The sequence below is a fragment of the Drosophila montana genome, unplaced genomic scaffold (genome assembly GCF_035044405.1).
Source record: "Drosophila montana isolate Dmon_TW-CO22-7 unplaced genomic scaffold, ASM3504440v1 contig_3003_1, whole genome shotgun sequence".
Taxonomy (NCBI): domain Eukaryota; kingdom Metazoa; phylum Arthropoda; class Insecta; order Diptera; family Drosophilidae; genus Drosophila; species Drosophila montana.
This window is the reverse complement of record NW_026997879.1, coordinates 653,023-678,010: the sequence shown is the minus strand read 5'-3', so window position 1 is coordinate 678,010 and position 24,988 is coordinate 653,023. Positions and strand designations below refer to the sequence as shown.

At 43.2% G+C, this 24,988-nt stretch overlaps 1 protein-coding gene across 1 annotated transcript; it reads right to left on the bottom strand.

Annotated features, from left to right (window-relative positions):
* Nucleotides 1-438: 438 nt before the first annotated feature.
* On the bottom strand, nucleotides 439-19,876 carry Sox21b. Its single transcript, XM_064685008.1, has 7 exons — nucleotides 18,896-19,876; nucleotides 14,099-14,997; nucleotides 13,858-14,021; nucleotides 6,578-6,644; nucleotides 6,392-6,519; nucleotides 4,017-4,111; nucleotides 439-1,442 (listed from the first exon to the last, which is right to left on the bottom strand). Exons 2-7 carry the CDS (start codon nucleotides 14,890-14,892, stop codon nucleotides 819-821), a joined length of 1,872 nt encoding a protein of 623 aa, XP_064541078.1. The 5' UTR covers nucleotides 14,893-14,997; nucleotides 18,896-19,876; the 3' UTR covers nucleotides 439-818.
* Between the last annotated feature and the right edge of the window lie 5,112 nt (nucleotides 19,877-24,988).

The window sequence follows — 24,988 nt, the reverse complement described above, 5'->3', positions numbered from 1 at the left end:
TTGCTTATTTGTAGACTTACCTTTCTTGAAACTTGAAGCTACCCCTAGCTCGTATCAGTTTGTTAGCTAAAGAGCCGTTTCTTATGACACCGTGACTTCCATTTTTGCATTTTTCCAGGGTTAATTGGATTCGGGGAAATCTATGAAACTGGCAGAAGGAAGTATTTTTTACCTCACGATGCACGCCCATTCTTCGGCGTCGATCTTAAAGACTGCGAGATCTAGGTACACTAGAGTATAGCTTCTCGAAAATGATCTACAATCGAAAATATCGTTTATTGGTCTGCACCCATGCCTTCGGACATGAAAAACAACACTCACACAAAAGTTGTTCACGAATACATTTTCCTTAGTGGGGGGTGGCTAGGGGAACTGGTTGTTGCGGAACTGGTTACAGGGTATCTGCAGCTCGTCGGACACACTCGACTAGAAGCACTGTTGCATTTTGCATTTTATTTTACTTTTGCTCATTTGTTTTGTTGTATGTTGTTTTTGTGTTTGAATGTTGTATATGTGTAGAATTTAAATACATTTAAATTTATGCTATGCACTTCGTTCAGCGTTTAAAACATAAAAAATTGCACCGCTCGTTGTTCTGCCTTTCGTGAGAATCGCCAAGCACCTCCTCGATCGGAATCTCGTCTTCTCCGCCTCCCTCAGCTGCTACCTTAACTGCGGAGCTGCTCTTCATTTTAACAAAGCTTATGATTAATTTACAACTCGAGGCTTAACTGTAAAGTTGGCTACGTTTAACTTTAATCTCGCATTTCCTAAGTCATAGACAAGTTCAACTCCTCGCTGCCATTGGACGATGGTGGTCAGAAGATAACCGTTAGCGGCCGGCGGAAGTCGGAGGCGCCACCTGCCCCACCGCCACCAGCAGCTGCTGCACCGGCGCCCACTCCAACATCGACTCCAATGCCAGCGGCGGCACTGGCCAACTGGCCGCCATATTGCTGGGCATATTGATGAGCATAGTCCAAGCCCACGTCGCTGGGCGAGTGCAGATGCGGCTTGGCCTCCGCCTGCCCGCCCGCCTCTAGCTGGGGCGTGGCATCGCGCTCGTCCAGCCCGCTGCTGCTGTTGTTGTTGTGCGAGCTGCCACCAGCACTGCCGCCACCCCCACCACCAGCCCCACTGCTGGCCATGAGCAGCTGCTGCTGCTGCTGCTGCTGTTGTTGCTGCTGCTGTTGCTGTTGCTGCTGCTGCTGATGATGTGCCGCCGCGTGCTGCTGGGCGCCGTAGATCTTGGAGATATCGAAGGCATAGTTGGCACGATCCTGATACATCTTCGAGTCGAAGTAGGCCTTGGTCAGCACACTGGGGTCCAGGTAGGCGCTATAGGCACTCGCCTGGCTGCCCGCCGCTGCGGCTGCTGCATTACTCAGATACGAGCTGCGCTCCAATGCCGCAAATTTATCCATCTGTCCGGAGAGTGTCGCCTGAAGTGTGACAGGTGGAGGTTGAAGAAAAGTGTAAGTGAGATGGTAAACAATATAATAAAATATTGAGTATGATAACAGCCGATCAGCCAAATAAAAGATTACCACCAAACAATTTACAGGGTAAGCTCTATTAACGGAATTGGGTAGGAATTTCCTATACTCAGCTAAATTTTTAGTCCCGCTTACTTTTTCGAGCCAAGTGCATCAAGCATTTAGTGCTGAGAATTGCATAGAAAGGCAAGATTTGAGATTTATCAAAGAGAATGAAAAAGAAAAAGCGGGACAGAAGGAGAGATTAATGAAGTAGTGATAGGGGGAGGGAGAAAAAAAAGCAAATGTGCAAAAAGGCGCCCTTCTACGCAATTCTCATAAGCAAAATAACTATTCATTTTTCTTTTAATAATGGGTAGATGGAATAATTCAGTAACACCTCATGAAAAGTCTTTCGGGTTTTCAGCAACCGCGAGAATTCCATCAAATATCAGCGTTTAAGCAAAGATTATTGTTTTTAAGTATATTTGACGTGCCCGACATACATTCTTTTATCTATGATATCATTATCCCCGGTTCGTGATAGCCATAGTATGCAGAAAATGAGTTGCTCCTGTTGCATAACCAAGGACTGATTTGGGGAATTGGGTGTGAGTTGTAACCCTTGGTTAGTGCAAATTGTTTAACACTTTTGTGGCTTTATTTGACCAACTAATTGTGGATGCGAGTTGAACAACCCCACGCAGCATATAAATAGAAAAACACGTCTCAGTTTAATGTTATTTGATTTGCAATACGTTTCTCATTGCAACACCAGTCGGTTGGTAGGGTTCGGGCTTACGACTGGATCTGGGAATGGGACTTAGCCTCAAACTGGGTTCTTATGAACGGGTGCTAAGTGCGTCAGGGGTTGTTTTGCTTCATATCCGTTTTGTTTTGAGTGGTTGATTCGAGGGGTTGCTCCCCGTTCGCACAGCACTTTGCTCTGGGCTATAATTATGTTGTTAACACATCGTCATCATCATCATCATCACCAGCAACAACAACAACAACTTCAGCGCCAACTGACGGAGTCGGAGTCGAGCCCAGAGACTCATGCGTTTATCTGTGTGTGTTTTTGGGCCGAAAGCGTTTTGGATTACAATTTGATTTGATTTGATTTGCGCCCAATTGGGAATTAGTGTGGATTGGTAAATATTTTGATGCACGGCGATTTACGCAGAGTTTATGTTTGGATTTCGGGCTGCTCTCAATTGGGCATTATTTCAGCAGTTAATTGATTTGGCTCGGTGCTTCAAGTGGTTTGAGGCCTCAGCCTGAGCCTGAGCCTGATCCAGTTAAGGTTTGGGCAGGTGGGCAGGGTAAAATTGTCGCAAATGATGTTTGTATTTGTTCTTTGATTCGTTTTGCAAAATCAGCTGTGCAAACTCTGCTGGTATTTCAAATAGACACAATCACTTTCTATGCCCTTGCGGAGCCTACCCATTCTAGCCCTTTCGAATGGCTGACATTGGAATGCGTTTAAACTTGGCCTTTATATGCTCTTTGATGCCGGGCATAATAGTTTCCCGGCAATGTGGAAAGTGAGTTAAGGAAAATAAATGCCATCTTTGCGGCCTTCTAATACGCCCACTATGCAATTTTCTTGTACAGATTTCAGTTTGAGGAACGAGAACGCTTGCTGCCTTTAGAGATGGTGTATTATTATATTTCCACGGCCTGGTCCAGGCATATTATTAACCAAGTAATGCTATTGTTGATGGGTAATGCCAGGCTTTCAACACCCGCAACGCATGTTAAACAGCCGCAGACATCAATCACCGCCTCAAATAGGCAGCCAAGCCCCAGACTCGGACTCAGGCACGGCAGACACGGCTCCAACAATGCCAAGCAACAGTCATGACTTTTAATGGGTTGTTAATAAATACACATCCAATGCCAGCCAGAGAGTGAGAGAGACACAAAAGATCCCCAAAGGTTGGAGCACTGGGCGGCAACGCCCATCAAAGAGCCTGCTCCATGATTCTCAGGTGCGTGTTGCCGGAGCCACAAGTTTTAATTGCCAATTTTGTGTATTTTTTTTCCATTTAATATTATTATTTTTGGCTGTAACACTACGCAGCTGGGCCCTGAGGGGAGTACCCCGTTCCATCTTGTGGTAGCACCTGCCCGTTCTGTTTGTTTTTGCGCTCGAGGCCTTGTTATCTCAGCGATCTGCTGGGCAACTAAATGTGTAATGACAAGTTGTGGCAAATCCTTAGCATGACATGTCAGAACTCAACCAGGATCGAATCGTGATCAGGAAGCGTGTCGCGCTTAGTCACGGCCGCATGTTTGTCCGCCTTTTAAAGTGGGCGTCTGCCCAGGCAGTTTGTAATTATGTTATTAAGGCGACCCGCGTACCGATCGATGTAATTGGACGCGCTACCGTTCAACATTTTCTGATGGACGTACCAGGCACTTGAGCGCTTAACCCCCCGACCCAGACCCAGACTCGGACCCAGACCCCAGACTCAGAGCCAGAGCCAGGTTTACAGCTCGAACGGGAACGGACACGGGAACACGGACTGTTTTACTCACCTGCGTTGTCGTTGGCGGCGATGTCTGCGTGAGATGGCTGCCCAGGTGATAGGCGGCCGCTGTGGGACCGGGGGCAAAGTAACCCGGCGAGATGCCTGCAAGTGAAGCCAAACAAAGTAAAGTGAGAGAAGGTAACAACAACAACAACAACAACAGCAGCAAATAAGAAAAAAATAAGTTTACAATAATTATGACAATGGTTTTGGGTCTGTTGTGTGCTTAAAATAATTGCCACTCGAAATATTTTGCGCCCCCATTGTTCGGCTAACTCTTTCATATATAAAATATTTCGGACCGCGTTCTCTATCTGCGTCTGCCTTCGATATAATTGTGCGCTGAATCAGCTATTTTGGCCGCAGCAGACGAAGAGAGAGTTATCTCTCTGTATCTGATAGATAGATGCCAAGCAGTTACAACCAATTGCCCTAAACGGTAGTCGTCCAGCTGCCCTCTTGGCCTTTTGTTAACGGGGTCTCGATAATTACAAGCGCCGCTTATTGAAAAAAAAATACATATATAAAACCCTTTTCATTCATGGCGCTACAGTCTTGAGCTTCTCCAAATTGTTGGATGCTGTGGCAATTAAAATTGCTTAGACAACAATGTTGAAAACATCTTTCGCGGCGTCTCAAGTAGCGACATTTCGACATCAATCGACTTGGCGTCGTCTTCAATACTATTGTTTCATATAATAGTGGATTAGTTGCTAAACAAAAACTTAACCGCCAGCTGCGGCTTTATTTATTTATTTATTTTAAATTAACTTGTCTTGTTTGATAGAACTTTCGTATTGATTGAACTAGAAATTGTCGTTAATCTTTAGATTAATTTTTCATGAATAAATTTATGTCGTTTCATTAAATTCAAAGAATAAAATTTCTCAAAAATATCTATACAAAATTTCAAAAAATTCTTTAATTAAATATTGGACTTGAACTTGCGACCAAATTTGAAGTCTTTTGAAAGGCTAATTCCCATGATATTTTTTTCATATATGTGATGAGTAGTAATAAGAGTAAAAATAATAATACAAATTTCATTATAATTATTAACAACAATGATAATTATCATAAAATGCAAAATTCTTAAGCGATTATCGGCAACGATTTGGCATTTATTAATATGCAGCCAGTAAATTTCACGAATATGTGTTTTTTTAATCCTTTTTTACTACAGGCTGTTGCATGTTTCGGTTAACACCACGTGCTGTGTCCTATTCTAACGCAATTTAAGCACACTTTGCTGTCCTTGTCTCTCACAGCCATTTTACGGAGTGCCGTGTGCATTGAAGTGCACGTTAAGCAGGCCGAGGGCTAATTCGTTTTATTTATTACGCATTTCCTAGTATTTTTATTATCATTTCCGTTGCGCATAAATCATCGTGAAGGCATTGTCCTTAGCCAGGGGGCAGGGGGGAGGGGGAGGGGAGGCACTGATCCCTAAACCGCCAACGCACAAAATTGCTGCCACATCAGAATAACTGAACCCAAGAAACTTGCGTTAAATTTGAGGCCCAAATGGGCGAAAAAGACAAAAAACGTGACAAATGCTAATTTAAATCCTCCAACCAGGACAACAACTACAGCCCGAACTATATGGAACTGCGCCCACTGCCACCCCCTCTGCCCCGTTTGGGAAATCATGAATGTTAACTTATGCTTGTGCTGTGGGTTCGTCCCGAGTGTGAGTGTGTGTGTGTGTGTGTTTGTGTGTCTGTCTGTCCTGTCACTTGAATTGAGTTGTTAAGCCAGGATGATGACTTCACAGTTTGTCAGGGCAGGCGAACGGGTGGTTCCGGTAACTCTAAGCCCCCACCCCGACGCCATATTGTGTCGATAGGGGGGGTGCAGGGGGTTTTGTGGCACAAACAAAAGCCCAACCAGTCAAGGCACTCGAGTGTGCGGATAGTTTGTCATATTTTCATTCAGTTCTATGGTTATTTATACTTCTCCGCCTGGGTGGGACCATGCCACATATCGTGCCACATTTGCATTTGTCTTATGGCAAAGCTCATAAAACTCGCCTTTCCACTTTGCATAGCCATTGAGCTCTACTGATTTTGAACGGTTTAATAATACGTTTTGGTGTACAATTTAATTGGTTTTTATCCTTTGAAATATATTCTTAGCTTTTGGATATAAACCTTTTTACAGTTTTCTTCGCTTTCTATACTCCCTTTTTTCAATTGAAACATGCGAATTAAGTTTAAAAATATTCTCTAAATATATATATGTAAGTATGTATCAAATATTGCTAATCTGTGAGGACCTGTTTGACTTTACCAATTAGTAACTCATTCTTAAAGCTCTCCCATTTATTATTATTATTATAAATGAAAGATTGTAGCTTAAATAGATCGTTATACTCTTGCATACCTGCACGTAACGCCTCCACTGGCACCGAAGGATATGGCATGGGATACGGGTAACCATCGCGTCTCAGAGCTTTGGGTTTGCGTCTAGGTCGATACTTGTAATCGGGATGCTCCTTCATGTGCATGGCCCTGTGTAGATAGAATATGTTGAAGCAGGAGACAGCAGAGCAGCAGCTGACAGACTTACCGCAAACGCTTCGCCTCGTCGATAAAGGGACGTTTCTCTTCCTCGGTGAGCAGTTTCCATTCGGCACCTGCAATCGAGACATAGAGCTATGTATAATCGGAAAAGTGGTTAATCCATTAGATACTTTACGTTGGGCACTTGAAGCAGTTGTCAAAATATATGGCAACACAATGAAGCGCTCTCATGGCAACCTGCTCCAGAAGTGGACGCACATAAACATAATTTCCTAACAGGCAGACGAACACAGACAGACGAACACAGACGAGCACACGCACACACATGCACACTGTAAACTTGTCTTGTTTGTGTGCTAACAAGAAGGATACCAAATACCAAACAATGTTGTCGTCATTTTCCTCCTCCTGGCACTTCCTTTGCCGCTGCTTCTATCTCTTTCTATAGTCGCTTGGCCATCTTCAGTCTGTCCCTGTCTATGTGGCCACCATTGTTGCCAGTTTTGGCATTGTCATTTATTGTTGTTGTTGTTGTTGTCTTGTTGTTTGTCTCCGTTGCCTGTTTGTCAGTTCAGTCAGCTCCGCTCAGACGGGCTCTGGCTGGTTAGAGAATGCTGCCGAGTCCTTGCACGATAATGGCCCAAAACCAGCAGGTGGTTTGGGCCCTTTTGGGGGCGTGCTTTTGTGCCGCTTACTGTCTCGCTCTCCCGCCTCTAACTTCGAGGGCGGCAAGCGGACTGTGCTGTATTTGTGCTGAATGAGTACATGGCATATGCACGTGCCGCACACTCATAAGTGGCAAGTGGCAGGCCGGAGCCTCTTGGTTATATGCTAGTATGTCGACTCGTAGGCAGCTTGTGGGTGCCGCCTCATTGTGTGCAGAAATTGCAAATGTTTTTAAGTTAATGTAAAATGTTATAATGACATGTGTCACAAGGCAGCTGATAAGGTCTAAAAGTGAAGAGCTTTCCCCGCCGCCACAAGCAGCACTTTACTTATTTGCCCCAAGTTATATATATATATGCATGTACTTATATATATACTGGGTATAAATGTGAGTGTGAAGCTTGGGATTATAATATTGGAAGCTCGGCAATTGTCAAAGTATAGAAGGGGACAGCGACAAAAAGAGAGAAATAGTAACTATTTGAGTCCAAAATTATTTAGTTGCATTTGTCATCAATTAATACTCCATTTGGACTCATTTCAAATCCCCGCTTTGTATTCCAGATACTCGTACTTCAAGATAATCGTTGTTATTGTCCATACAGATTGTAAGTAAATTAGTTAAGGGATATGCCTAACAATGAAAATGGACTTGAGGGAAATGTTCTTAATTAGTTATAACGTGTAATTTTAGTAGCTGAAAAGCTCACATACACACACACACTGTCACATAAATTGCATTGTTACAACAATAATAAAGAGACACAATACTAATGAGAAGCTATCTACCAGCCACAGGACATGGCCGGGGTTAGGAAGAAACAGCTGTCAGGCCCACACATACACACACACACACACACACACACATTCGAATAGACACACACAATGTGAGGTAGTCCAACAAAAACTATGACAATAAACTTAACACAAAAGCACAATTGTGCCCAAAGAATAGACATGTGCCCACGCCCACGCGCACGCCTCCTTGCAATCGTAAGTTGGGGCCACTCACATAAAGCAAGTAGCTGCCCCTTAACTGGCAGCTGCTGCTAAAATACTAATTTATAGATACATTGACAGCCCGTCCAAGTGGCAACTGGCCATCAAATGCGCAACTCAGCTCCTGTGCTCGACACCTTATGGAGCATTTAGCTGGGGGCATAGACTTCCAGACAATTCACATAATAATAAACAAGACGAACGAGCAACAGAGATAGAGCGAGCTATAGAGAGAGCGAGTGTTGGGGGGAGGGAGTATCTGCAAGTTGAGCAGTTGTATAAACTAAGGAGGGGTGCACTGCTGAGTTGACATGCCACAAAAGGATGACAATCGGACAATGTCTATGTTTGCCCGTTGTCGTCTGGCGCCTCCCCGCACTTCACACTCCACAGCCACAGCCAGAGCCAGAGCCTGAGTCTGAGCCTGAGCCTGAGCCGGTTGAGTGGCCAGCTTAATAATTGATATGAAAAACAAGTACAAGTTGCACATGACAGTTGCCAAGATGTGTGGCAGCCAGTTGAGCTGGCTCAAGCATAATTAACAACTTTTTCCCCCAACTGCCTGAAGAAACACTGGAAAATGTCGGATGCTAACCACAGAGCAAATATTTAACAGACGCCGGCTCCAGTTGCAGTTTGTAGTTCACACAGTCCACAATTGGGGCTGCGACTTATCTATCCGAGTTCCAGCCTCTCTAAGGGTGCTGAGGGGTGAGCGGGCAGGTGTGATGGGGAATGTGGCTAGTTTTGGGACACTTCACACATCACACACAATTGGGCTACTTATGGGATTATGGAGTCTGGACCTGAACTCTTGGGTTCTGTTGACTGAGAGCCAAGCGTGGCGCCCACTCGACCGTTTGCTCCCAGTCTGAACTCATAATTTGACCAGAGATTAAACTGTTTGCCCAGCAATTTAACGCAATAGCTGGATAAGCGCTAAAATTGTTCCGTGTGTATGTAACTCAGTTTATGGAGAGTAAAGAATAGATTTAGATATTGTCTATTGGGAGTACATGGGATTATGGGAAAGCATGTAAATGTCAAATTTGATATAGGCTAGTCGGCATATATAATGACTGCAACAAAAGTACAGAATAGTTTCATTATTATACATTTAAAACGGAGAATCAGATTGACAGACGGCGTTGGATTTCCGATCATGAATATATACATATATATATATATATATATATAATTCGAATAGCTATCTCTATTTATGTATAACACATTTCGAATAAAATTATACTGCACTTTGCAAGCGCATATATAAGAGGAGTGAAGCTTTCCCCACAGGGATTAGGTAAAGTTAGGTTATTTTAGATTTGATTAGTCTGCTTGAAGCAGAAAGGCTGTTGGTCAGAGGCCCCTTTGCTACTGCGATTTTGCATAGTCCCTAATTCGGGTAATTTCGATACATTACAGCTGATAGAGTCATATTTTGCTGAGTGCTGACAGAAGAGTTGCTCGCCACTCTCCTCTTCTCCCTAACAACAAGATCTCCTAACAGAACAGAGTTATAGATTCTCTGCTGGAGGTAGGACAACGCAGTCCAAACATAATTAGGCTTATATCCACGCAGCTTCTTTCAGCGAGGCGTCTTTGGCAGGTGCCTTGATCCGTATTTCTGTTAGCTTCCATATGCGAGGCTTCCACTGAGTAAATGGGCTGCTGCGATTTTCCGTTGACAGACTGAAGACACTTGCAGAGTGTTAAAGCGAGGGTTCTTGAGGGTTTCTCTCTTCTAATTATACAACTGTTTTTTTGATGCTTCTCGTTTTGATTGAGCGTGTTGTAATTAAGAGCTGAATACCGCCCACTGTCTGGCAATCCATCGACCGTCTCACACACCTGTCAATTGCCATGGCAGAGCTTCGAGTTGGAAACGTTGCCTTTTCCCCCAATTGCAAACTAATCAATTGTTTGCGCTTTATTGTGCAACAAAAGGACTTTCTGGGTTGGGCAAAAGGCTTGAGAGCTCGACCTTTTGTGCTGGCAGTCGCAATGGAAAGTCGCAATCGAATCCAAGTCGAAGTCTTTCCCATTGTTCGAGGCCCGTCAGTCAGAATCCAGGCATCCATCTCTCGGGGGGCTTTGTTTAACATTATTTAATATTCCCGCAGGAGCTATGCAGAGTTTTGATTAAAAAATGAAGGCGATTGCCGATTCGACAGGTTTTTCAATTATTTTCAAAGCAATTTTCCATTCAACACAGGCTAAAGAAAAAATGACTGCCATTTTGTTGATGTCGTTTGCCACCGTTTTCGCTGTTGTTGCAATTGTCGTTATTGTTGCTGTCGCGTATTGTTTGTTTTGTTGTTAATTTAAATTTCCAGACAGTAATTAATGACAGTTACAATTTCAATTAAGCCCGCGCGAGCAAAAAAAAAAATTGTTTTCTATATAACACATCTTTTTTATTTTATTTCTATTTGTTGTTGTTGTTTTTGTTTGCCTTTTGTTTTGCATAATAAAATAAATGGCAACGCCGACGCCGACGCCGACGGCGACGGCGACGTCTGAAGAGCTCTCCACAGTTGCCATTCGCCATTCGCCAGTTGCCAGTTACCGTTACTCAACGCCCGACGCTCTTTAGCACGGCCTTCCGCATTGTATCTGTGTGTGTTTGTGTGTGTGTGTGTGTGCATTGAAAAAGTAGCTTTCGCGCCGCCATTTTTTGTGGCGCCTTTGTTGCTGCCACAGTTTTTTGTTTGCCGCCTTTTCTCTGCGCAATTTTTCATAATGAGCCCTTTTTTTGTGGTATTTATTTTATTTCATTTAATTGAATGCCAGGGCAAACTTTTCAAGTGCAAAACTTTGTCATTTGTGTAGATGTGGCAAATGGTTTATTTTATTTTATTTTTTTGACAGAGTTGCCACCTTGTTGCTCAGTAGCTTAAACATTTGCTGTAAAAAAGTTTGCGCTTTAAATTCTTCAGAGCAACTGTCAATTTCAGTAAGTTTTTTGGAATTGTCCCGTTTTTTCTATTTCCTCGTTATCTTAGGCGAGTTACCTACATCTTGAGCCTCCTTGTGCCACACTCTGCTGCTCAGCGGCTCATTCAGTTCACAATGGCCAACCGGCGTCTTTTTCCGTATTCCCTGCTCAAAAATACAAACTCAACAAAAGCTGCAACTGACAGCAAATATTACACAGAACTGTCAATTGACATAATGGATTTGCCAAAATACAACAACAACAACAACAGAAAAAAGGTGAAATGAAATGGGAACAAAAGCTCACGCCTTCCCACAAAATCTCAGCCCACCCAAAAACTCAAGCTTGTTGTGGAGTGTACGTATTGTGCTCAAATTGTTGTTGTTGCGCATCGATTTTCATATATTGGTTCGGCCTGCTACTTGAACTTTGGCAGGAAGCGTTGCCTGAAAACCGATTTCAAGGCAGTCAGTTGCCTGATTAAGAAATGCCTTTAATGGCTGTGAAAAACAGCGTCATTCGCTTGCAACAACCCTTATTGCCTGGCTAACATATACAGCTAGAAGGTAGATGCGATCCAGTTGCAGAATGTTTGGAATTCTTCAAAGCAATATTCAAAATTAAGTCACACTGCGCACATTTGTGCATTGCATTTAAATATTGTTTAACACTGACATATTACTCATTGATGACATAATTTCATTATTTCGGTTAAATAATTTTCAATAATTATTTATACCAACAATAAATAATATATAAGGGAACATTACGAGATTATTCATCTCAGCTCGCTGGATAGTTAACGTGGTATCTTTTAGTCGCTCAGTGCCAAATAACTTATGTATATACTTGTCAGCTACTACCCCACTCCCCCCCCCCCCCTTCGGTGCTGCTGCCCTTATTCAAGTGCAGCGAGTTTGCCTTTTGTTGTTGTTGTTGCCGCGCTCAACTGCGCTGCAAGTGAGTCGCGTTTAATTTGCATTGTTTTTGCTTAAACAAAGGTAAAAAAGAAAAAGTCATTTTACAAGTGCTTCAGTGGCGGGAACTCGATAGAGGGAGGTGGAATCGGAAGCCCCGTAGAGTTGTTATTAAAAGAAAATGTAAAAAACTGCACAAAATGGCTGCCCCAAAGTTCTGTGGCATCAACTTTGCGCCTGTTATCGATGAGGGACGCCTTTTGGGCTTATTGTTATCGCTGTTATGACAGTATTTTTTTGTGGGCCTGATTAGTGCAAGGAGCCGCAGCACGTTGTCTTCTTCTTCTTCTCGAACTGCTGCTGCTGCTGCTCTAGACTCATCCAATATGCATGAGTTGGCCGAAAGGTAGCTGCGTTGCCTGTTGCCCCATTGTTATGCTAAAGATTTCTGCTGTCACTTGCCACGTGCCTCACAGGCTGGCTGCGTGTGTGATTGAAATTGAATTTGATGCGAATTGGAAACCAAAATCTAGCATCCCGAACCCAGAGCACAGATAAGGTTCGCTGTTTGTGCGTGGGATTAGCCGCCGCCGCCCCACCCGAAATAAACTACTTAACTTCGCAACTAGTTAAGCGGCGAGACAATGCGCCAGGAGGCAGGCGGCGATGATTCGCCAGAGTCTTACTTGGCATGTGTTGTGGTGGGAGTGGGGGTGGGGTTGGGTGTGGTTGGCTGCAGACAACCCTTCTCTGTCACATATACGAGCATAATCAACAGCTTCCTTGGCTCGATCTGCTCTTCCTGCTATTGTTTGACAGCCGCTTGTCAGTTTTGACAGTTGCGTTGAGTGCGCGCAACGTACGAGTTTTTGGTTTGTCATTGTCATGAACCGAATATGGAGTGGGTGGAACGGGGGGAATACCAGCCGGTATTACGTTGATTAGTTTAAGTTGCATAAGTAGGCGCGAGATAGAGACGAAAGAGAGGGGGAGAGGGCGAGCGAGAGCAATGAACGATGTTCAGGGTGTGAGTGAGTGGGCGCGAGAGATTGGCAGGTCGTGTGCCGCCTCTTAATTTAGTTTTGTGTGAGATTTGTTCATTGTCTTCAGATTACAAACATACTACGAGTGCTTCTACATAAAGCCACGGCTCTTACCCAATGTGGTTCGTTAAAAAAAAAGAGAAGAGATTAAAGAGCATGCATTTCGAAAACAATTTGGCATCCAGCTGAGCTGCTTGCGTGTTCTTGAGACTTATAATTCAACTTTTGAACAGCTAATAACAATGAGATTTTGTTGTTATTTGACAGAGTGTTTTAAAAAGATATAGACTTTGTACATATAGCAAGGCTACAGCCGGGTCGATTCGGGAATTTAAATTTATCTTTTACTCTGAACCGAACCCTAAACTAAAACTAATATGAAAACTATTAAAGGAGACCAATTACCAAAGTATAGCTAACTTTGGCCCCAATCATGGCACTATTTATTTAATCATATTAGTTAGATGCCAATTTTGGGTAAAGGTCAAATGTAGCCCGAATTTTGTATATGAAAATATGTGAGGATTGCATTATTCTCAGTACAACGGGCAATTTAAAATACAATATTAAATTGTTAAATTAAAATTTTGAAAAAAAGATGACAAGCCAAAGTATGAGCCAGCTTCACAACAAGCTTGGTTCGAAATGTGAATCGATCCACCGACCTTTCTTTTTGGTTTGCAGCCTTGAAATATTCTTCAAACTAAATTTATTTCTGCATGTTGGTTAAAGTAAGCATTAAACATTAACTACGCGTACTTACCCAGCCTTTTGGATATCTCCGAATTGTGCATTTTGGGATTATCCTGAGCAATTTTGCGTCGCTGTAGGCGTGACCAGACCATAAAAGCATTCATTGGACGTTTTATGTGCTCCTCGTTCTGGCGTTTCGTTGTGTTCTGTATCATCAGGCTGAAGAAGACGTCGCTGTAAATGGATTCGAGAGTCGCTATTAAAAGGAGGCCTTCAAGAATGTGCGATATTAAAGAGCTAATGAATCTTACCTGGCGCTGCTGCCACTGTTCATGAGGCTACCCATATTCTGGTGCAGATTACTAATGGGCGACGCCTGCGAATTGTGGTGCAGATGAGCGGCGGCGGCGGCTGCCATGACGCTGCTTGAGGTGCTGGACGTGGACGTGTAGTGCACGGGCGCACTAGAGCTGGAGCTGGCGAGACCGTGACCCGCGCCACCAGACAGATGCTGGCCAATGCCGTTGCTGTGGGATGTCTGGTGCGGTTGCCCCTGAGCCTGGCTGTGTATGGAGCCCGCGCTGGAGCTAGCCGTCTGGCTATGATGCGAGCCTGTCGAGTGCGGCTGCTGCTGCTGCTGCGCCGCGGCTGTTGCTGCCGCTGCTGCTGCTGCTTGATGATGCTGATGCAGTTGCGAGTGCTGGGAGCTCAGGTGATGAGCTGCCGCTGCGGCGGCCGCCGAATGATGCAGATGCGGATGCAAACTCAACGCGGAGCTGCCGTTGCCGTTGGGGGAGCCGCCGCTGCTGTTGCTGTTGCACTGATGGTGATGATGCTGCTGACCCAGTTGACCCAGCGACAGTTGCTGGCTATGATGATGGGCGTGACTGTGGGCGTGGCTCTGTTCACTGGTGTGTTGTTGTTGTTGCTGCTGCTGCTGCTGTTGCTGCTGCTGTTGCTGTTGTTGCTGCTGTTGCTGATGATGCTGTATCAATTGGCCGAGATGCGTGCCACTGCTGGAGCTCACCGAGCTCAAATGACCCTGCAATGGATGTGCGAGCGATAATCCAGAGAGCGACAAGTGCGTGGATAAGCGTTCCATCATTTTGTTGATGGAGCTGCAGTCGAATTGCTGCTGGCTCTAGGCCGGGATTGTGTGGTTGCCGGTGTGGTGTCAGTGGTTAAGGTGCTTTGAAGAGTATAAGTCGAGCTGTTGATAGAATTCATTAATGCTAGCATGTATTCAATTAAAATATATACATATTTAAAATGCTTGAAAAAACAGCCCGTTGAAGTTCCTTTCCTTATTAATGCTCTTGGGCTTTTGTTAATCAATTAGCTAATTGATTTGGGCTTTTAAAAGTGTGTCGCCTGTCGCCGGGCCGTATCCCCCTGCCAGAAAATGAAAACAATGGATCTGCCCCAGAGGCACTTGCTAGAGCAGGGCTAGCGGTCGCCACCTCAATTCCGAGATTCCAGCTGAATGAAACCTTTTCTCTCGAAACTCTTTATACGGCTGAATGTCAACCCTTAAAAGGACGGGCTGCACACGCCGGCGACGGCGTCCACAAACATACTGGATACGTCCTGTTCATTATGCATCTGGGCACTTGAAAACCTATTTCTTTTCAGTTTTCTGCCCGCTTTACTCTTCTTTTTCTTTTTTTTTGGGCACCCAGCACAGGTCAGGTCAATGCCGTTGATAGGTTTCAATTCCTCAGTCTTTCAATTTCAATTCACATGTGCGTGCATTATAATCGGGATTTATGCGGTCCACTTGATGCCCAAGCCAAGTGTGGGTCGTTCGCATTAATGTGTTAAATACACACCACAAATACAGAAACACACTCACACACGCACATACACATATGTTGTAGTTGAAAAAGGGTTCCCAGTTCATGGTCAAGAAGCAGATCCCAGCCAGCGTCCGTCTAAACGCTTTCAATTTGCTTAATGGTGCAGTAATGTCGACGACGACGACGAGGACGAGGACGCTTCGATTCTGGACAACAATTGAGTTGGGCGTGCGGAAGACATTCGAGCACATATATGAGCACCATTTGCGTCCGCATGGTCTGCATATATGCGATGCTCTTTAATGCTCGACAAATGTGTCATCTGCACTTAATATTTGCATAGATGGGGTCCTTTTCGTCTGGATTCGACTGGCATATAGTATTCATTTTGAGATAATAGAACATTTTACCATATAATAGAAATTCTTTACACATAAGGAAAATGGCACATTTTCAATTTAGTTGTAAAGTGTGTCATCATTTAGTATATCCCTATAAGAATTTATGAAGTCTCTTAATTTTTGGCTTGCACTTTAGTAACTGCTCTCCAGTCGGTTATCCTTGTCGCCTACCACTTTCGTGTCCATAACTCTCTTGTGTCCTACGACAACTGCGACATCTGCACTGCTTCCGGGCATTACCCACTTGGTGTTAAAGTAAAAATTGCCCAGGCATGCGTATTAAGCATGAAATTTATTAAATGCAAAAAAAAATAAGATAAAGAATAAAAATGAAGGGTTCGCAACAGAAACAACAACCTGCCGGAGGAAAAGGGAAAGGAAAAGGAACACGCATATTTTTGTAATCCTTATGGAGTGCAAACAAATTTCTGTGTGTTGTCAAGCTGGTCTGGAGCGCGAACTGTTTGGGGGAGCGTCGAGTTGTGGCCAAATGTGGTGCACGCTTGGAGCTGGCAGCGCACCACAGGCCACCGCCAGCACACCGGTTGCACCACCAGCTGTGCACAAATTGCACTCCAGATATTTTTATTTGCTGTGAATATCAGCGGCTACCAGACATAACCCTACCCCAGGCCCAAAGCCTAATGCTGCCCACTCCTAACTTGACTAACGGAAAATCGTTCGCTTAATGTAAAAGTTGTATAACAAATTATCAATCAATATATACACAGAGAGAGACAGAGAGAGAGAGAGAGAGAGAGAGGGCGTGGGCCGCTGAGGTTCTAATCCTAGGGCCCTCCATCCGTATGAAGTGCTCTGTTTTGCCCTTTTGCGCTCATCCAGCAACACCAGTAAAAGCGTTAATAGATATCGGCCAAGTTATTTATGGGCAGTGCAACGGCTGCCATCGTCTACGCTTTTCTCTTTGTCATGCAAATCTCTGGCGGCGATGCCTCGACGCAGTAGGAGTAAATTACCACGCCGGTCACATAAGCAAATATTTATACCGCGTGGTAAGAGTTCACGTAGGGTATACACCAACAAGGCAACCGATCTACCTGTCAGGGTATTTAGTTCTTGAATTATTTACAGCATAAGCATGTCGAAATAGTACAAATTATTGCCTTCCCATCTTATATTACATTGAATTAATGTGTAAATGTTTTGGAAAGTTACAGGGTATCCCATAGCTGAGCACTGTCAGCTTTAAAAGCATTCCCACTTGTTTTCACAACGATTGGAGCTGGGCAGGCGGTGTGGTTACCTGTGCTACCCGTTGTCGTTGCCAGACTCGGACACTTGCAGACTGACTGACTGCGACTGGGCAGTCGGGCAGCTGGGCAGCCGGGCAGCCGGGCAGTCGGGCAGACGGGCTGGCGGGCAGTTTGGAGCCCCTGTCTTGCTTCTCGTTCATTTGTTCATCCGTTTGTTGCAGTGTCAAACAAGAATTATGATCGGCTTAGCCACATGCTGAGCCTGTGCATGGGCCCAGAGGCAGCTTCAGCTCTCTGGAGTGGCAGTTAGGCTCAAGAATCGAGAATCAAGAATCGAGAGTCGAGATTCGAGAATCTCAATTCAATACAGGTAGAGCTTTAAGTGTCTCCACTTTGTGTTGAAATGTATCGTTCCGCTTCTACTTATGCTGGGAGCCGTCTCCGTTGTTCCAATCCCTTTTTCATTCCATGCCCAGACTCCATTGAAAAGTGTCTCTTGGGCACACGCTGTGATTGTGATCCGTAGCCCTAAGCCGCTGGGGCCCCCTAATGTTTGTAATTAAGAACTTTCACACTCGCAACAATCGCATCGTAAATGTATCTCTTGGTTTAGTGTCAAGTTCGTGCCAAGGGCAAATCCCAAAACTCAACGGAAAAACGGAAGAAAAAACCCATGTGAATACGAATATGGATATTAATTAGAATGCCCACAACTCGTTGGGGCTTCTTTCTGTAACGGAGCTGTGCGAATATCTGTAGTTGGCATTATACACAGACCTATAACATCTGGACCTCTATTTGGCTTCATTTGTACACACTGTTAGATTATCATTGTTCCCCAAGCCGCAAAATATGCGGCCACCTTTGTGTGCTAACAAAACTCTATTTGCACAATTGTATTTGGACTTCAGATCAGCATTTCGCAGTTGTGCTTGGTATCATACCAACTAGTTCAACTTAGAATAGACTTTGGGCACGGTTCTCAATTGGAAGTCACGTCTCCAAATCGTTTATTTGTTCGTTATCTATAAGTGTATTAAGCGAATTGCGTCATTTCTGGCATAACTGACCTCTATTAGGGGCAATAGGGACTTGGTTGAGGAAAAATATTTTCCATGCTAAATTGAATATAGAATTTTGAGCTGGTAATGGAAACAATGTAACAGTCGTTTGTTAAGATTCTCTGAAGCATATTATACAATCAAAAAAGTCAAGTTAATATTTGGTTAACTTTTTCACTGTATCTAAAGCTTAATCCATTCTGTTGCGATTGGTTTCTGCCAATATTGTTTCTTTTTTTTATTGGTTTCACATTCCACAATTTTAACGCAGAAAAACAATAAAAGAAGCAAGCATGTTATGAAGGATGCGATTGTTGAAAAACTGAAAGCAAGAATCGACACGAGCGAAACGAACTCATAAAGATTCCGACAATAATGATTCGGCACAAACTGAATGATTATCTAAATTCAAATGTTTGCTCCCAGAAAACTGATCCAAAGATCGGAGATTTGAATTTCACTTTATGAGACATCATTTTGTTATTCAATTTCGAGATTTCGCAAAAAGTGGAAGCAAGGGGGGCATCAATAGAATGTATTTAGTTTATGAGTCTATAATTCGAATTCAGTATTTTGTTGCCTTTTACCTTTAGTTACCTATCATAGAGTAATATGTGTAAGTTTTCTGAGGCTTACCTTGAGTGGCGCTGCATTGCCTTTGTATTTGCTGTGCAGTGAGTGGAATCGAATATAGTATACCCAGGTGTATTCTATATAATACTTAAAAAAACGTTAGATGTGAGTTTGGTTGTTGGCTGCTGAAGCGGTTTGTTGGCTTAAGTTCCATAAACGGTTGACTTTTGTATAATTTGTGATCAATTTATGAGAGACATTTATGAGCTAAACCAAACTGAGCTGAAGATTGGAAGCTTTGTGTCTGTTTCAGTATTTATATTTATGTTTGTCGCTGTTTGTTTTGCACATTACATGTTGGATATCACTAGTTTATGTTTATTTAACTTTGTTTATTTGCTTAAGCGGGCATTTCGAGCGCGCCTTTCATTCATCTATTTATTCATTCGGCTTGGGAACGTAGCTTCTTTGACGTTTTTTGTTATTTGTTATTGTTTAACATCGAAATAAGAAGCTTATGCTTAAGATTTCACGACTTTATGAACAATATTGGTATTGAAATTCTTGATGTTTGTTTTGTTGAGCACTGTGCGTTAAGGTTTTTGTATGCCCAATTGGAAACTGGGGCGTTATCGAAACATTTGATATTATACAACACTGGAAAGTAGCTGAATTTTTTGTTGTGGTATTTGCTTTTGTAATGTTTATTGGTTAGCTAACCGTCGCTTAAACATTTCGTTAAGTTGATGCAACGAGAAACATGCAACTGGCAACTGCAACGCGACAAAACAACAAATTTGCTTATGATCACACAACGTTTTTCCGGTCTGTCTGTTGTTGTTGTGTTTGTTGTTGTTATTTAACTATGGATTAAAACTGAGGCCGTCGCTGCTGTTGCTACTGCTGCTGCTGTTGCTGCTGCTGCGGCTGCTATTGCGACTTCTAAGCGCTGCCTCTGGCTTGGCGGCTATTCAACGGATCCGTTCCGACGCGTAACTAAAAACTTGGCGCGCGCTCTCACACGAGCCACAGACGAACGAGTCGCACGGACTTGTCATTTTTGGGGGGTTGGCTGCAGCGACAGCGGCAGAGGCCAGAAAACCAACAAAAACAACACACACTTGCACACACAGTCCCAAACACACACACACACACGCATACATGGACAGCAGGGAGCCAGAAGCTTTGCCATGCAAACTTTTAGTTGCTCACTCAACACATTTGTGGCTCTCTCGCTCCACACACACCCACACACACACACTCACACAGACACACAGTTGCCAATACGAATGGCAACTGGTTAGCAGCAGCATTTTATTGGTGTATTTGTTTGATTTTACTGTTGATTAATAAGTTTTTTGATGACAATTTGTAACATGTAAAAACACGCACGTTCCCGCATAACTGAAACATAAGAAAATTGGTGGGCATACAAATATGTAAGTGTGGTTTTGAATCTGTGTGTTTGTGTGTGTGAGAGAGAGAGGCAGCGCAGCCAGCAACACCGTCCCAAACGGTTTACCACGACCAGGTGCAGGTGACACTTGAGCCAAGAAAAAAACAGCAAAGAAATGCGACGCTTAAAAAGTAAAAAGAGCACCGCTCAGCTGTGCAGGGAGCTATGGAGAGAACGAGGGAGTGAACGTGCGAGCGAGCGAGCTAGCGAGAGCGAACTGGCAAGAGCGCCAATTGAGCGCCACGCACAGCAGGTGTTGCCTTATTGTGCAAGCGAGATGGCAATACTGTCAAGGCTCGCCATCGTTGTCGTCTATTGCTGCATATGCCTGCTGGTGGGCGTTTCCAATTGGAACTGCCTCTGCGACTGCGGGCTGCCGTCGCCAACGCCGCTGCCTCTGGTTGGGGGGCGAAGTATTTTACATGGCTGGGTGTCAAATGGGAGTCGCTCGGGAGTTTTATTTTTGTGTTTTTGTTTATTTAACGCATTTACTTAGCGCTTCAAACTATCGAAAGCAAAATCAACTAATCTTAATGGACACTTTTCCAACTGATGCTGACATATTTGGTCTGTTGGCCTTTTTTTTTATTATTATCCTTTCCGATTTTTTTTTTTGGCTAATCTACACGGCACGCTTTAAAATGCAACGCTCAAGTCCTTGGTATAGCCAGCAGCTGCCTTAGCCATTCCCCGTATTTCATATTCATGCAGCTCTTTGTTGCATTAATTTCCTTGGTGTCCTGTTGCCCATGACAACTGCAGCGACTGCGACTGCGACGGCAACGGGAACAGCGACTGCGACTGCGACTGCGACAGCTCCATTTGTCGCCATTGTTTATAGAACTTTGTGTCCGTGTGTGTGTGTGTTTTTTGTGCTGCGCAGGTGTTTGCTTTTGTTTTGTGGGGCGGTTTTTAGCGCTGATTTTGATTTTATTTAACTGCCTCGACTCGCACTTTGGCTTCATTTTAATTAACAACAAACTAATGACAAATGCACACAGTCACATCGCAATGCTCTAATTCTTATTCTAATTTAATTTGGCTCTAATGACATGAGCTGCTCTTCCATTTCCACTCAAGATTCTAGCCAAGGAAGCGTCGTGACAGAGCGAAGGGTAGCAGGGGGTGTACAAGCTGCCTGCATTCGTTACCTTCTTTGCCAATTGTCAGTCAACAATTGCAAGTTCCCAACAATGGCGCATATTTTTCCAGCTCTCTTTTCACTAACTAACTGACTGACTGACGATTGCAACTGTGCCATTTGCTATACGAGGGCAGTTTCATTGGTATATGCTGTGTCTGAGTGTATGTTAAATATGTTGCAATATTTTGAAACATATGAAATATTATTTGAATAAAAAATTTTAATTGATTCATCCCAAATCTCAACTCTCAATCTAGTTTCAAAGTTCTTTCAAGTAATATGAAACAACCGATTTGTAATTTACAAAATAACTACATGGAAAGCTGAATATAATAAATTTGATAACTTCACTCCAAATTTAAAAAAAAAGCTCAAACTACATGTTTTAGAAACAAATATTTGTATTCAAAACACAAAACTTTTAAGAAAGACTCAGCCCCAAAGCATAAATAACTTGGGCCCTAGTCATTGGAATTATCCATCCAATTTTGGCTGGAGATCAAATGTAGCCCGCAACTTCTATATGCAAATATGCACGACTTGCAATCTTTTCAGTTGAACGGGCAATTAGAAATTAAAAGTTGATTTACTCATTAACATTTAAAAAATGAATATATGGAAAATGTAGTTCACGAACCGAACCATTTTCTTGGGGCTTACAGCTCTTTTTAGGAAAAGCAAGGGCTTAACGCTTTAGTTCAGGTAGTTCGACTTGGATCTATACAAGAAGAAAATATCCAGCAAACAGCTTGATCGAATAAATATATATATATATATATATTCAACTCTTATTTGCGGGGAATTGTTAGTTTTTGAACCCCCCTACGCATTTGAATGTGACTTTTAGGGCTCCCTATGTACTTGGCTCTGGCCATTGTCTCTGGCAATGCTTCTGTCCCTATTTGCGTCTCTTTCACTGTTAGGCAGCCATTGTTATTACATAGTATACCCTGTACTCGGGATGACTTGGATAAGTGGTCAAATTAACATTGAGTAGGCAAATGATGTTTAAAAAATTATTATACTTTTTGTTCCATAAAATATTATGATTATTATGCTTAATAATATTGTGCAATCGCCTTATTAACTCCGGAAATGTATATAAGAAAATAGAAATATAAGGAAAATAGAAGAGAAATTTACCAATATTTGAAGTTTGATTTTAATAACTATTCAACCTTTGACAGGGTATTCGCATAGTCGGTGATTATTTGCTATGTCGCTGTCATTCTTTGTTGTTTTCGCAATGCATTTGTTTGTCTGTTGTGTTTGTCTATTCGCTCGTTGTTTCTTTCGTTTGTTTGTTTGTTCGTTTGTCTGTTTGTCTGTTGGTTTGTCGTATTTATCATGGCAGTTGCTTTTGCCTCTCTTCTGCATTCTCTGCACTTGCAAATAAATGTTAATGAGTAGTTGAACAAAAAGGCGCTGACAATGCAATCTGAGGCCCCTGTCTAGTCCGTCCACCGACTGAGTGACTGCCTCTAAAATGCAACTGAATATAATGAATACACAATATGAATACGAGTATGTATGGCCGGCTAACAGGCCCATTCGGGTTAGCTTTAGCGATTGGGGTCTCGAGGCTTTAAGCGCTTTAGCGTATGCAAATGCCACAAATCAACGGCACTTCAATGGAGTCTAATGCCTAAATCGCCGTTGTTGCTGCTCCCCTTGTTGGCGTTGTCGTTGTTGTTGCTTTTGCTGTTGCTGTTGCGGGGGCAGGTGCTGCCACACATTGCCGCCAACTTTTATTTCAATAGAACATTTTCCGAAGGGTCCCACACAACAAAGGGCCCAAGAAAAAGACGATATTGCCATGTAAATTTTGCACTTTTTGTTGCTCATTAATGTTAATCAAAGTGGGGAGCAAGCGGCTGACAATCTGCAAAATATTGGACAACACCAAAGCTATGTGAACCCGACAAAAGATACCCTATGAAGAAGTCGAACAATTTACATTAAAGCTGATCATTTCACGAGTGTAGTGGAAACCCTTAAAGTATGCCACGAAAAATGTAAGCCTGAAATATGGGAAAACTTTGGACCTTTTTCTTCTGCTTCTTCCATCAAATATGTATGCAAACACTCTTGAGTTATTTGCAGGGTACGCAGGCAATTTCCGCTATACGCGTTTGCTTTTTGCATTAATCTGGGCTACCGCTGGCACCTGGATCAGCAACAGGACGAAGCTTCCTTCAGCTTGGGTTGAGCTCGCCGATTGATAAACATCGGCTTCAATTTCATAGGCCACAAAGCAAACAGTTTGCCAAATTGCTCAAGCGATCGGATAGCATGTTTATCGATAACGATCAATCGACAGTTTGGCAATTGTCGCATCGAGCATTAAAACACACACACACGGCCAACAATTGAGATGCGCATCAATGCTTGAGTGCGTTTAATCCTTGCGAATTTCCATTGGCAAACAAGGATAACAAACGCACACACGCACACACATTCACATATGCAGATACCATGTCTGGGCACATCTGGGATAGAGGTAAACAATGCAGCTCAAACGATTCTGTGAGATTTGCAGCAAATTGATAAGAGAAACTGCCAAAACCAAAAGCAGTTATGACAACGCTTCGATTCAGCGATTGATATGGCAGATACAGGACAGCATATGTGTTGCCCTTCTTGTGCTTAGGACCCTTCTCTTCTGCTCTTCGCAAGAAAAGACACAATAGCAACAAAGATGCTCCTGATTTGGTTACAGTTTCATAAACTTACTTTAAGATTAATAAATATTCTTCCAGCATTGATAAATTCTTACTAAAATTGTAAATATGTTTCCTTACTCTTAAAATATATTTTCTTAGTAGCTATTTTTATACACATTTCATATTGATTCCGCCTGAGCCCGACAGGTATCTCGACTTAGTTTCAAAAACCGATTTGCAACCTGCCGGTCAACGCCCACGCCAAATGGATGCTGGAGATGAATGATATAATAGATGAGCGAAAAGAAAACCCTTCAACTTGGCATTTGTCAGAAGAGGAGGTGGAAGAAATGAAATTCGAGGAAATTGCTGAAAAGCGCAACAAGATACAAAAGGAAACTAAAAATATAATAAAAATAATATAATGCCAGGGTTTCATCTATTTTACTGGAACGCCAGAAGAACGCATGTAATTGACTTTTGTGTGCGCATTTTTCATTCATCGATGACAGACAATAGGCCGGCAGCAAAGAGTGAAGAAGAGTCGTGACAGTACCAGCCGGTGCGACAATTCATTGACTGCACCCGGAGCTGGCCAGACCGAAAACCCAGACAAACTGGCGCGACCCGCCGGCCCTAACGAATCATCTCTCAATGGTCAATGTCTCTCAATGGCGCAACGTGCTGCGTCTGCGTCTGCGTCCGACTACGAGTCCGGGTAGGGGTCTGTCTCTCTTGCTAAGGATACGCCGAAAAAGTGTCAAAATTCCTATAATCCGCTTAAAGGTGTTTTAATGCCCAGCTCTATAGGCCGAGCTGGTCAAACTTCTTCTCCTTCTCCTTCTCCTCCTCCACGTTTTACTACTTCGTTCTTGCCACCTTGCCAGCGCGTT

Coding starts and splice junctions, on each gene's coding strand:
- Sox21b (XM_064685008.1), bottom strand. CDS start 14,892: ATGATGGAACGCTTATCCACGCACTTGTCGCTCTCTGGATTATCGCTC. Junction 6,645..13,857: donor GGAGATATCCAAAAGGCTGG/GTAAGTACGCGT, acceptor TCTCGATTGCAG/GTGCCGAATGGAAACTGCTC. Junction 4,112..6,391: donor AGTGGAGGCGTTACGTGCAG/GTATGCAAGAGT, acceptor CTTCACTTGCAG/GCATCTCGCCGGGTTACTTT.